Source organism: Mustela erminea, chromosome X (assembly GCF_009829155.1).
Source record: "Mustela erminea isolate mMusErm1 chromosome X, mMusErm1.Pri, whole genome shotgun sequence".
Classification (NCBI taxonomy): domain Eukaryota; kingdom Metazoa; phylum Chordata; class Mammalia; order Carnivora; family Mustelidae; genus Mustela; species Mustela erminea.
In genome coordinates this window covers 50670630-50685441 of record NC_045635.1, presented here as the reverse complement: position 1 = coordinate 50685441, position 14812 = coordinate 50670630, and the positions used below count along the sequence as shown (strand labels likewise).

General features: G+C 37.4%; 1 protein-coding gene across 10 annotated transcripts in view; it reads left to right on the top strand.

The window, feature by feature from the left end:
• ARHGEF9 (Cdc42 guanine nucleotide exchange factor 9) overlaps nt 1-14812 on the top strand; it is a 202995-nt gene that overhangs the window by 115698 nt on the left and 72485 nt on the right. For all 10 annotated transcript variants that reach the window (XM_032330550.1, XM_032330556.1, XM_032330554.1 and 7 more), the window contains one exon: nt 11492-11671. In XM_032330550.1, the coding sequence (XP_032186441.1) occupies nt 11492-11671 (180 nt within the window). The remainder of the gene's footprint in view (nt 1-11491; nt 11672-14812) is intronic.

Here is a 14812-nt window from a genome sequence, read left to right as displayed (position 1 = left end):
GTCTTTGTCCTGTGTGCTTCTAAAACCACAAGCCACCCCAGTTCTTACATGCACTCCCAAAGCTCCAGGTTTCAGCTTAGGGAATGCCCTAAATTTTTTCCCTGCTGCTACCCACCTGTGAGCCTATGCCTGGTCCCCAGCATGGAAGTATTTTGCTTTTCCAGTGCAAGATCATGGATGCTCCCTTCCCCTTCCATTTATCTTCGGATATCTGCCCACAGAATCACAGCTTCCAGATTCATACCTCAAGTCTAACCACCAGAGATACTCTGTTTGTAGAGATCCAGATGTATCATCTTTCATCTCAGACTGATTCCATGGGTGTTCAGGATGGTCACATAGATATCCAGTTCAATTGAGGGGACTGCTTGAAATAGGGTCCCCTACTCCTGACCGTCTTTCCCCTACCCTCTCTTTATAACTTCCTAAGGAACTTCCATACTGTTTTCTAGAGGGGCTGCCCTAGCTTGCATTCTCATTAATGGTGTAAGGGAATTCCCCTTTCTCCACACCCATGCCAACATTTGTTGTTCCCTATCTTGTTGATTTTAGCCATTCTAAGTGGCATAAGGTGGTATCTCATTGTGGTTTTGATTTGTGTTTCCCTGGAGACAAGTGATGCGGAGCACTTTTTCATTTATCTGTTGGCCATTAGTATTTCTTTGTTTTTATTTTATAAATTTTTTATTTTATAAACATATAATATATTTTTATCCCCTGGGGTACATAACACATACCCTCCCCAAGGTCCATAACCCCACCCCCATCCTAAACCCCCTCCCCCCAGCAACCCTCAGTTTGTTTTGTGAGATTAAGAGTCACTTATGGTTTGTCTCCCTCCCAATCCCATCTTGTTTCATTTATCTTCTCCTACCCCCTTAACCCCCCATGTTGCATCTCCACTTCCTCATATCAGGGAGATCATATGATAGTTGTCTTTCTCCGAATGACTTATTTCACTAAGGATGATACCCTCTAGTTTCATCCATGTCATTGCATATGGCAAGATTTCATTTCTTTTGATGGCTGCATAGTATTCCATTGTGTATATATACCACTCTTCTTTATCCATTCATCTGATGATGGACATCTAGGTTCTTTCCATAGTTTGGCTATTGTAGACATTGCTGCTATAAGCATTCGGGTGCACGTGCCCCTTCAGATCACTACGTTTGTATCTTTAGGGTAAATACCCAGTAGTGCATTTGCTGGGTCATAGGGTTGTTCCATTTTCAACATTTTGAGGAACCTCCATGCTGTTTTCCAGAGTGGTTGCACCAGCATGCATTCCCACCAACAGTGTAGGAGGTTTCCCCTTTCTCTGCATCCTCACCAGCATCTGTCATTTCCTGACTTGTTAATTTTAGCCATTCTGACTGGTGAGGTGATTTCTCATTGTGGTTTTGATTTGTATTTCCCTGATGCCGAGTGATATGGAGCACTTTTTCATGTGTCTGTTGGCCATCTGGATGTCTTCTTTGCAGAAATGTCTGTTCATGTCCTCTGCCCATTTCTTGATTGGATTATTTGTTCTTTAGGTGTTGAGTTTGCTACGTTCTTTATAGATTTTGGACACTAGCCCTTTATCTGATATGTCGTTTGCAAATATCTTCTCCCATTCTGTCAGTTGTCTTTTGGTTTTGTTAACTGTTTCCTTTGCTGTGCAAAAGCTTTTGATCTTGATGAAATCCCAATAGTTCATCTTTGCCCTTGCTTCCCTTGCCTTCGGCGATGTTCCTAGGAAGATGTTGCTGCGGCTGAGGTCGAAGAGGTTGCTGCCTGTGTTCTCCTCAAAGATTTTGATGGATTCCTTTCTCACATTGAGGTCATTCATCCATTTTGAGTCTATTTTCGTGTGTGTTGTAAGAAAATGGTCCAATTTCATTTTTCTGCATGTGGCTGTCCAATTTTCCCAGCACCACTTATTGAAGAGGCTGTCTTTTTTTCCATTGGGCATTCTTTCCTGCTTTGTTGAAGAAAGGTCTCAGGTACACAACCTAACCCTACACCTAAAGGAGCTGGAGAAAGAACAAGAAAGAAACCCTAAACCCAGCAGTAGAAGAGAAATCATAAATATCAGAGCAGAAATAAATGAAATAGAAACCAAAAAATCAATAGAACAAATCAACAAAACTAGGAGCTGGTTCTTTGAAAGAATTAATAAGATTGATAAACCCATGGCCAGACTTATCAAAAAGAAAAGAGAAAGGACCCAAATTAATAAAATCATGAATGAAAGAGGAGAGATCACAACTAACACCAAAGAAATACAGACAATTATAAGAACATACTATGAGCAACTCGATGACAGCAATATGACAATCTGGAAGAAATGGATGCATTCCTAGAGACATATAAACTACCACAACTGAACCAGGAAGAAATAGAAAGCCTGAACAGACTCATAAAGAGTAAGGAGATTGAAACAGTCATCAAAAATCTCCAAAGAAACAAAAGTCCAGGGCCAGATGGCTTCCTGGGGAAATTCTACCAAACATTTAAAGAAGAACTAATTCCTATTCTTCTGAAACTGTTCCAAAAAATATAAATGGAAGGAAAACTTCCAAACTCATTTCATGAGGCCAGCATCACCTTGATCCCAAAACCAGACAAGGATCCCATCAAAAAAGAGAACTACAGACCAATATCCTTGATGAACACAGATGCGAAAATTCTCCCCAAAATATTAGCCAATAGGATTCAACAGTACATTAAAAGGTTTATTCACCACTATCAAGTGGGATTTATTCCAGGGCTTCAAGGTTGGTTCAACATCTGCAAATCAATCAATGTGATACAGTACATCAATAAAAGAAAGAACAAGAACCATATGATACTCTCAATAGATGCTGAAAAAGCATTTGACAAAGTACAGCATCCCTTCCTGATCAAAACTCTTCTAAGTATAGGGATAGAGGGCACATACCTCAATATTATCAAAGCCATCTATGAAAAACCCACCACAAATATCATTCGCAATGGAGAAAAACTGAAAGCTTTTCTGCTAAGGTCAGGAACATGGCAGGGATGTCCATTATCACCACTGCTATTCAACATAGTGCTAGAAGTCCTAGCCTCAGCAATCAGACAACAAAAGGAAATTAAAGGCATCCAAATAAGCAAAGAAGAAGTCAAACTATCACAATCATGATATGGTACTATATGTGAAAAACCCAAAAAACTCCACTCCAAAACTGCTAGAACTTGTACAGGAATTCAGTAAAGTGTCAGGATATAAAATCAATGCACAGAAATCAGTTGCATTTCTGTACACCAACAACAAGACAGAATAAAGAGAAATTAAGGAGTCAGTTCCATTTACAATTGCACCAAAACCATCAGATACCTAGGAATAAACCTAACCAAAGAGGCACAGAATCTATACTCAGAAAACTATAAAGTACTCATGAATGAAATTGAGGAAGACACAAAGAAATGGAAAAAGGTTCCATGCTCCTGGATTGGAAGAATAAATATTGTGAAAATGTCTCTTCTACCTAAAGCAATCTACACTTTTAATGAAATTCCTACCAAAGTACCATCCATCTTTTTCAAAGAAATGGAACAAATAATCCTAAAGTTTATATGGAACCAGAAAAGACCTCGAATAGCCAAAGGAATATTGGAAAAGAAAGCCAAAGTTGGTGGCATCACAATTCCGGACTTAAAGCTCTATTACAAAGCTGTCATCATCAAGACAGCATGGTACTGGCACAAAAAGAGACACATAGATCAATGGAACAGAATACAGAGCCTAGAAATAGACCCTCAACTCTATGGTCAACTAATCTTCGACAAAGCAGGACATTTATATTTCTTATGAGAAGTGTCTTTTCATGTCTTCTGCCTATTTCTTGAGTGGATTATTTTTTTTTAAGATTTATTTATTTATTTGACAGAGAGATCACAAGTAGACAGAGAGGCAGGGAGAGAGAGAGAGAGAGAGAGAGAGAGAGAAGCAGGCTCCCTGTTGAGCAGAGAGCCCGACGCGGGACTCGATCCCAGGACCCCGAGATCATGACCTGAGCTGAAGGCAGCGGCTTAACCCACTGAGCCACCCAGGCGCCTGATTATTTGGTTTTTTAGGTGTTGAGTTTGAGAAGTTCTTTATAGAACTTCAAGGTGAACCCTTTAGCTGTTAGGTCATTTGCAAATACCTTTTCCCATTTCATAGGTTGCCTTTGAGTTTTGTTGACTGTTTCCTTTGCTATGCAGAAGGTTTTTATCTTGATTGAGTCCTGAAAGTTCATTTTTGCTTTTGTTTCCCTTGCCTTTGGAGCTGTGTCTGGGAAGAAGTTGCTGTGGCCAAGTTCAATGATGTTGCTGCCTGTGTTTTCCTCTAGGATTTGTTGGACTCTTTTATCCATTTTAAGTTTATTTTTGTGTATGGTGTAAGAAAGTCATCCATTTGTATTCTTCTACATGTGGATGTCCAATTTTCCCAACACCATTTGTTGAACAGACTGCTTTTCCCATTAGGTGTTCTTTCCTGTTTTGTCGAAGATTAGTTGACCATAGAGTTAAGGGTCCATTTCTGCATTTTCTGTCTGTTTCATTGACCTGTTTCTGTTTTTATGCCAGTACCATGCTGTCTTGGTGATTACAGCTATGTAATACAGCTTGAAATCCAGAATTGTGATGCCACCAGATTAATTTCCTTTTTCCACATTCCTTTGGCTATTTGGGGTCCTTTCCGTTTCCATAAAAATTTTAGGACTATTTGTTCCAGCTCTGTGAAAGACATTGGTAGTATTTTGATAGGGATTCCACTGAATTCATAGATAGCTTTGGGTAGCATAGATATTTTAATAATATTCTTCCCATCCCTGATTATGGAATGTTTTTCCATTTCTTTGTTTCTTCCTCTGTTTCTTTCATAAGTTTTGTATAGTTTTCAGAGTATAGATCCTTTACCTCTTTCATTAAGTTTATTCCTAGATAAGTTATGTTTTTTGGCACAATTCTAAATGGGATTGATTCCTTGATTTCTCCTTCTTCTGTTTCATTTTTAGTGTATAGAAATGTATCTGGCCTCTGTTGATTTTATATCCTATATCAGTTCTAAATTTCTATATCAGTTGTAGCAGTTTTTGGTGGAGTCTTTTGGGTTTTCTACATAGAGTTTCATGTCATCTTCAAGGAGTGAGAGTTTGACTTCTTCTTTGCTGATTTGCATACCTTTTACTTCTTTTTGTTTTCTGATTGTGTTGGCTAGGACTTCCAGTACTATGCTGTACAACACTGGTGAGCGTGGACATCCCTACTGTATTCCTTACCTTAGGGGAAAAGCTCTTTTATTTCCCCATTGACGATGATATTCACTTATTTTTCCTATGTGACTTTTATGATACTAAGGTATGTTCCCCCTCTCCCTAGGCAGTGAGGGTTTTTATTAAGAAAGGTTGCTTTTTTCTGCAGCTACTTAGAGGATCATATGATTTTTAGATTCTTAAACTTTTCAAACATTTTTATTTATTTATTTATTTGCCAGAGAAAGAGGTGTGGGTAGGCAGAGAGACAAGCGGGGAGGGGGGGGCGGGGAGCAGGTTCCTTGCTGAGCAGAAAGCCCGATGCAAAGCTCAATCTCAGGACCCTGAGATCATGACCTGAGCCAAAAGCAGAGGCTTTACCCCCTGAGCCATCCAGGCACCCCAAATTCTTAGATTCTTATCCTTTCTTTTAATTCCTTTTGTGTATCACATTGAATGTTTGGTAGATGTTGAACTATCCTTTCAGGCCAGGAATAAATCCCACTTGGTCATGGTGAATAATCCTTTTAATGCACTGTTGGATTTTCATGGCTGGTATTTTGTTGAGAATTTTCACATCCATTTTCATCAGGGATAATCCTTTCCAATGATGTCTTTGGTTTTGGGATCTAGGTAATGTTGGCCTTGTAGAATGAGTTTGCAAGTTTCCCTTCCATTTCTATTTTTTGAAACAGACTCTGAGGCGTATGCATTAATTATTCTTTAAATGTTTTCTAGACTTCTCCTGGGAGGCCATCTGGCCCTGAATGCTTGTTTCTTGGGAGATTTTTTTTTTACTGATTCAATTTCTTCACTCGTTATGGGTTTGTTCAACTTTTCTATTTCTTCCTCTTTCAGTTTTGGTAGTTTATGTTTCTAGGGATGTATCTTTTTTTTTTTTTTCCAGTTGCCTAATTTGTTGGCATTTAATTGCTCATCATATTCTTCTAATGTTGTTGGTATTTCTGTGGTGTTGGATGTGTTCTCTCCTCTTTCATTTATGATTTTATTTATTTTCCCGCTAGATTTAGGCTTTATATGTTGTTCTTTTTCCAACTCCTTGAGGTGTAAGTTTAGGTTGTATGTTTGAGATTTTCTAGTGTTTTGAAAAAATCCTGTATTGTTATAAACTTCCCTTTTAGGACTGCCTTTGCTATGTCCCAAATTTTCTGAACTGTTGTGCTTGCATTTTCATTTGCTACGTGTATTTTTAAAATTCTTTTTTTTATTTCCTGATTGAGCCATTAATTCCTTAGTAAGATACTCTTTAACGTCCATGTTTATGGTCCTTCCAATTTTTTTTTTCCCTGTGATTCACTTTAAGTTTTAATATTGTGGTCTGACCCAGTATATGATCTATTCTGGAGAATGTTGCATACACTCAAGAAGGATATGTATTCTGCTGCATTAGGTGAAATGCTCTGAATATATCTGAAGTCCATCTGTTCTAGGTCGTCCTTCAAAGCCCTTGTTTCTTTGTTGATCTTCTGCATAGATGATCTTTCCATTGCTGTGAGTGGGGTGTTAATGTCCCGTACTATTATTTTATTATTATTTCTTTTACTTTGTTGTTAATTGTTTTATATAGTTGGCTGCTCCCATGTTGGGGCATATATATTTTTAATTGTAGCTCTTGTTGGATAGACCCTTTTATTATGGTATAGTCTCCTTCTTCATCTCTTATTACAGTGTTTGGGTTAAAATATAGTTTTTCTGATATAAGGATGGATACTCCATCTTTCTTTTGATGCTCATGGCCATGATAAATTGTACTCCATCCACTCATTTTCTTTCTTTTTTTTTTAATGTTCAGTTAGCCGCTGTATAGTATATCATCAGTTTTTGATGTAGTGTTCAATGATTCATTAGTTACATCCAGTGCTCATCATAACATGTATACTCCTTAATACCCACCACCATCCCCTCATTTTCTGGACATGCCTTTGGCTCTAAGATGAATTTTCTTTAGCAGCACATCAATGGTTCTTTTTTTTTTTTAAATCCATTCTAACATTGTGTGTCTTTTGATTTGAATTTTTACTCCATTTACTTTCAGAGTAATTATTAAAAGATATAAATTTAATGTCACTGAATGCAATGGTTTTTCTCCCACCTCTGTTTTTATTTCATTTTGTTTTTCCTTACCTCTTAAGTTCCTGTTCCTTAGACTGTCTCTGTTTCTTTCTGGTCTTCTTTTTACTTTTGGGCTCTTTCTCTACTGAGTGAATCCCCTTTAATACTTCTTGCAGTGCTGGTTTAGTGTTCACAAATTCCTTTAATTTTTTGTCTTGGAAACTCTTTATCTCTCCTATTCTGAATGATAATCTTACTGGATAGGGGTGCCTGGGTGGCTCAGTCACTGGGTGTCTGCCTTTGGCTTGGGTCATGATCTGGGGTACTGTGATAGAGCCCAAGTCAGGCTCCTTGCTCCATGGGGAGCCTGCTTCTCCCTTTCCCACTCCCCTTGCTTGTGGTCCTTCTCTCTCTCTCTGTCAAATAAATAAGTAAATAAATAAGATCTTAAAAAAGAGATTACTAGATAGAGTATTCTTGGCTGTAGTTTTTTTGTATTTCTAAGGCAGAATATAGCATGCCAGCCCTTTCTGTCTTGTCAAGTTTCTGTTGAGAAATCTCTAGCTAGCCTGATATATCTTCCCTTAGAAGTTAAGGAGTTCTTTTGTCTTGTTGCTTTTTAGAGTTTTTCTTTATCACTATATTTTGCCAAGTTAATTACAATATGTCTTGGTGTTTTGTTGACTTTGTTGATATTGATAGGAGTTCTCTGCCTCTTCAACCTGGATGTTTATTTCCTTCCCCAAATTAGATACGTTTTTAGCTCTTATTTCTCAAAATTTCTACCCCCTTTATTTTCTTCTGGAACTCCTATAATATGAATGGTATAATGTTTGATAGTGTCACTATGTTCCCTCTGTATTCTCATGTAACATAATTCTTCTTTGTCTCTTTTGTTCAGATTCATTATTTTCGGTTATTTTGTTTTCTGTATCTGTAATTATTCCTCAGCTTTTCCAGCCTGGTGTTTATTGCATCAGTCTTATGTCCAATTTCAGTTACTGCATTCTTCATTTCTGTTTTCTAAATCTTTTTTCTCTGCAGGAAGTTCCTCTCTGAAATCTTCCATTCTTTTCTCTAGCCCAGTGAATATCCTTATGATTGGTACTTTAAATGTCCCATCAGGCTTTTCTTTTTTTCTTTTTTAAACATCTGTTTCACTTTGATCTCTGACCACAGCCTTCTCCTCTTATTTCATTTGGGATGATTTCCTACATCTTGGCATTTTGTCTAATTCTCTGCCTTCTTTGTGTTAGAAATGCTAGTTATGTGTCCTGCTCTTGAAAATAATGGCTTTTCAAAGAACAGATCATCATGTAGTGTTCAGGGCCTGGTGCTTCAGGGAATGTCTCTGGTATGTGCTTAGTGTCCTCTGCTGTTGTGTTTTGGCTGCACTATCCTTCAGGGCAGTCATTTGCAATGGCTCTCCTTGCCTGCAGGGGACAGTGTTTGGTCCTTGGCTTGAGTATGGCTAGTTTTAACTAGGTGTCTGCTGGCCTCCTGGTTAAATGAAACCGGATACTACTTCCGTGAGAATTGAGGCCTTGCAGAACTCTCTGATTGGGAGACATGGTGTGGGCAAGGGTCTGTACCTGTCTTCTACCCATTTCTTGACTGGATTTTGGGGGGGGTGGTTTGTGTGTCAAATCTGATAAGTTCTTTATAGATTTTGGATAGTAGCCCTATATCTGATAAGATATTTGCAAGTATCTTCTGTCATTTTTTAGGTTGCCTTGTAGTTTTGTTGACTATTTTCTTTGCTATACAGAAGCTTTTTATCTTGATGAAGTCCCAGTAGTTCATTTTTGCTTTTGTTTCCCTTTCCTTTGAAGACATGTCTAGCAAAAATTTGTTGCATCCAAGGTTAATGTGTTTGTTCTCCTCTAGGATTTTGATGAATTTCTGTCTCATATTTAGGTCTTTCATCCATTTTGAGTTTATTTTTGTTGATGGTATAAGGAATTGGTCGAGTTTCATTCTTCTGCATGTGGTTGTTGAATTTTCCCAAAACCTTTTGTTGAAGAGACCTAGACAGTCTTTCTAATCATCATATCTAATAGCTGTATCAATCTAAATGCACCAAAATATATTTATATCTAGCATTAGCTTTTACAAAAAAGAGTTTTAAGAAAAATAGTTGACACAACACTCTAGAGTCCCCCCCATCTTATGGGCAGTTACATTTCTCCTTATATACAGTTAATATTCCCTTGCTACAACATATATAATCTAACAGAAAGAAAATGATGTTCTTGATAATGGCAATAAATAGTATATTTAGGGAATTAGGAAACTGCTTTGACATCTCTATCAGTTCTTTCTGTAACAGAACTCACTTTTTTCCTTCTTTTTTTTTCTGTTATATTCTCTAGTGGTGCTTAGCTCTAGCATCCCTGCTATACCTTGGGGATGTGATGCTAATTTGTTATTTCCCTTAGACCTTTCAAATAGGAGCAGTGAGCAGAACTATTAGGTATTTCCTGAACTGGCTTCTCAGGAGATAAATGAGCTGTCCAAGCTGGTTTCTTATGTCTTCCAGTATGGTTACTCACCAGTACCTACTATTTATGCAGAAATGACATGCTGATGTGACATTGTTACCATTTTTTTCCAGCTGTGCTCACAGGATTATCTTAGGGAGGAATACTGGGAAAGGGATGAGGAAACCTGTGCCCCTTCACCTAAGGTCAAAATGGAAAAGTTCCTGCCAGATGATATGCTCACTGCTTTCCTTTCTCCACTATGGCTAATACATTTCCAAAGGTGATAGGGTGAAAGAAAGAGAGATGGGGGGAAGGAGACAGAAACAAGCAAACTCTGGGAGTTGCATTCTGGCAGGTAGTTTATTTTTCTGTCCCTTAGTCTAGGGATGATTACTAGGGAGGCAGAATTTCGGGAATTACTTCACTGAAAGAAGTAGTACTTAGGGTATTCTGGAAATAGAGGATATATTTCTCCTGATCAGGAATTAAATATGAATAAATACAGGACATCTTGAGCATGTCAACCAAAGAGAACACCAGCCATTAGTTAAACATCAACACAGGCACAGACTATTAATTTGCAAGTTGTTGAAAGACACATAGTATTTAATGGCTGAATTGGAAGGTGGGAAGTGATCATGGAAGTGAGATTTTGCTTGGTGTTGGTAAAGGGCATTGAAGTCAGGAATGAGAATTTTCCTGGGGTATGCCTAGATGATGGTTACATTGGAAGCTGTATAAAGAGGAGACAAAGTGGAGGTGTAGACAGTTGTTAGTCATTATAATGTTCTTCATTTGGACCCCAATTACAAAAATCACATTTAACTTTTAGATGAAAGTAAATGACCATAATTTAGTCTCACCAAGAATATTTTCATGCACTAATAATATCTAATGAACACAGTGGCCATTAGCAGTCTACACCAGTTGGTTCAAAATGGAAGTTTTTTTTTTTTTTTAATTCTTTCTTTCTTTTTCTACCCTGACTTACACTGTGCCCTGAGTCTGGTTGTATTATCTTAGTACTCTCTTATCAGATCAAAAATCTCTTTTATTGAATTTACCCTTTTATCAATGGTTAGCTGTATTAATTCATATGTTTATTCATGAATGTGTCCTGAGTACTCACTCTGTTAAATACCATGCCCAGGCACTTGTGGACTTACTTGCCAAGCTCATCCAAATGATCTTTGCTGGTCAGCTATCTTTAAGGAATGGTTTGTATTTGTTAATTCAAAGTTTTCCTAACTTAGCTTCTGTTTCCAAATTTTTGTTAATGTTATTAATACGATTTAGATTGGTCTTATAAGAAATGGGAAATTTTGAGATGTTAATGGATCTAGCTAAATCTAATAACTCCTAAAATGAGTAAAAAATATTTGTGTTTGATCAGCTTCTGAGAAAGGGCCCTATGGCTTTTTGGGTCCTTGTCATAGAGAATGGTGGGGAAAGCTCTATACTCTGGATTCTGCACTCTGAAGAAATTTGCTTGTGATGAAGCTTTCCTAATAATTCACTGGTAGAGGGACTTCCTTCTTTCAACCTCAATTTCCTCATATGAAAAATGGAAATGATTATTCTGTGTCAATTTCATAAAGTAGGAATTGAACCTTCTTAGTGCTTAATAAATGGTAAAGTTCCTGGATTCAGGAACATCTTCATCCTGGGCTTCTCCTTTGTTTGCAGGGCTACTTGAAGCAATGCCGGAAGAGAAGGGACATGTTCAGTGATGAGCAACTGAAAGTAATCTTTGGGAACATTGAAGACATCTACAGGTTTCAGATGGGCTTCGTGAGAGACCTGGAGAAACAGTACAACAATGATGACCCCCACCTCAGTGAGATAGGACCCTGCTTCCTGGAGCACGTAAGTATCTTCCCCTTGGAAAGGGGACAGGAAGAAATGGAAGGAGTGTATGAACTGTATGGTCATGCTCAGCTTCTTTTTCCTGTGGTCTGGATAGATTCCTACAACCCTGATGTAACCTTCTTGCCAGGGTGTGAGGACTGAGGAAGGTACTGAGGAAGGGTCTAGGACTTTTTCTTAACCATTCCCTTCCCTTTTTCCTCTCCTTCAAGAAACCTACCAGTAGAATTTTCTTCACTTTCTTTATTCTGTACCTGCTGGGATCAGTTTCTATGGAACTTATTGTTTTGGAAACTACATGGACAAGCCAGGGATCTGAGAAGTATGAAAGTAGCATGAAAATAGACCCCTTTATGGCATTTAGAGGAGAACAATAAGGTAGAGGAAGTAATAAATGTAGGAAAAGGGGTCATGTGACTTAGAGGAAGGAGCACTAGGAAACAGGAGAGCAAGGATTTGAGTCCTGTGTCTGTAATGACTGTCTAGGTAATTTTAGGTAAGTCCCTTACCTTCTTTGGGCTTCCTCATCTGGAATATAAGAAGCATTCATTGTACACTTCTGTGCTTCTCTAATTTTTTTGAGGGGGTTCATTCACAGGGGACTTAGTTGTTCTTCCAACTCTTCTCCTTTGCATAAAATATTCATTTTTAAAGAGGTGCACATGATACAAAATTATGTGCACATGATACAAAATTCAAATGACACAGAAAAGTGTGCAACTAGGAGTAAATCTTTTTGCAAATTCCCCGTATGTTTGTTGGGGGACTATTTCATAAGACTGATCTTATGTTCAGTGATTTCTTAGAAAGATTCAAAGGAATCAGTATATAGTCACACTTGTGGTTATGATTTATTATAGCTAAAGGATGCAAAGAAAAATCAGCAGAAATAAAAGGCACATGGCACAAAGTCTGGAGAAATCTAGGGACAAGCTTCCAAGATACCTCTCCCAGTGGAGTGACATAAGATACACTCAGTTCCCCTTGCAATGAGTTGTTACAATACATGTGAAATGTTTATCAGGGAACTCATTAGGGAATCAGTACCCAAGATTTTTGTGGGGGCTGGTCATGTGGGCATGCTCTGCCTAGAATGTACCAAAGTTCCAGATTCTCAGATGAGAAGCAGGTGTTCAGCATAAGCCACATTGTGTATATAAACTGTGAAGGCATAGTGAACCACTCATGTCAGGGAATGATGAGACCCCTCTTGAAATCCACATTCCAAGATACCAGCCAAGAGCCAATCTTCCAAGGAGGTCTTTCTAAGAATCATAGTCTCAGGCCTGATATGTTAACTTTTTCTGCACAGTATTTAAAATGGTTCAGTCATGTCAGAAAGCACCAGGGTAGTATTTATATGTATATGATATAGTGTTGACATGGTATCTTACAAAATATATATGAAATAGTGTTTCCATATATATCCCAGGGAAATTCTTACAGAGGTTCATGAGGGAGCATTTGTAAGGCTGTTAATTGTATGGTGGTGTTGTGTGTGGTTGAGTGCAATTAGAAGCAATTTAGTTATTTACCACCAAAAGATGAATAAAAAACATATAGGGGATGCTTACTGTAGAATATTATGTTGCAAAGAACAATAGACTAGATGTACGTAGTTAAGTAAATAACAGACTAGATGTATGTAACTTATAGCAATATATATAGATATCATAATCACAGTGTTGATTGGGAAATAGAATATAGAATAGTAGTTCTTTGTTGGAGCCTTCCCTGTGCATTGTGGTCTGTTTAACAGCATTCTTGTTCTCTACCCACTGAATGCCAGTAGTACCCCAGCACCACTGAGTTGTGACAACGAAAATGTCTCCAGACATTGTCAAATGTCACCTGGAGGACAAAAAGAACCACTGATCTGTTGAAATGATCACAGTGCTTCTACCCTTTAATATATTAAAGCAGTGGATTTGGATTGAATGATTTTTATATGTTAAATTATTGTATTGTTAGAATGAAGCCTACCTGATCATGTATATTATCATTTCTTTTACATGTTAGTTTGCCTTTTTAAAAAAATATTAGATTGTTTACCTTCTTATTCACTTCTACAATGTCATTTTTATCAGCTTTATTTAGATGTCATTTACCTATAGTAAGATTCACCAATTTTTGTGTACAATTTGATGAATTTTGACAAATATATATAGTTGTATAACTACCGTATAATCAAGATACAGAACATTTCTACCACTTCATTAAGTTTTCTTATTCTCTCTTTGTAACCATTCCCTGTTCCCACTCCTGGCTAAACAGTGATCCGCATTCAGTCACCGTAATTTTACTTTTTCTACAGTGTCATAAAAATGGAATGATACAGTAGTAGTCTTTGTGTTTATCATCTTTTATATACCAGAGTGCCTTTGATATCATTCTGTTGTTGCATGTACCAGTAGTTGGTTCTTTTTTATTAATAACATTCTGTTGTGTGAATATACCACCCATTCATTCACTAGTGGAGTCCAGGATATCTGGGTTGTTTGCTAGGTTCCTTCCATCTGTGGGATTACTAGGTTTCATGTTAGGTGTCTTTTTGTTGTTTGTTTTTTAGCCATTCTAATAGGTATATAGTGACATTTCCTTGTGATTTTAATCTGCATTTACCTAATTGCAAATTATGTAAAGCATTTTTTCATGTATTTATTTGCCATCTGTATAAAATCTTTGGTGAAATGTCTGTTCATGTCTTTTCCACACTTCTAAGCAGGTTGCTTTCTTATTCAGTTTTGAGAGATTTTTAATTTACTGTTCATAAGTAGTTGGTCAGATATATGAATTGGGAAGATTTTCTCCCAGTTTGTGGCTTAGCCTTTCATTTTCTTAACAGTGTCTTTGAAAAGCACAAACTTTCAATTTTGTTGAAATTCAGTTTATCACTCTTTTCTTTAATGATTCATGTCTTTTTGGGTCTTATTTAGGAAAACTTTGCCTAGCCCAGGGTCACAAAATTTTCTCCTGTTTTCTTATAAAAGTTATTTTGTTTTGTTTATTATATGTAGGTCTCTGATCTTTTATCAGGTAATTTTTATATATGTTGCAAAATAAGGGTCACAGTTAATTTGTTTCCACATGGATATCTAGTTTTGTTCCAGCATGGCTTATTGAAATAACTTAACTCCTACA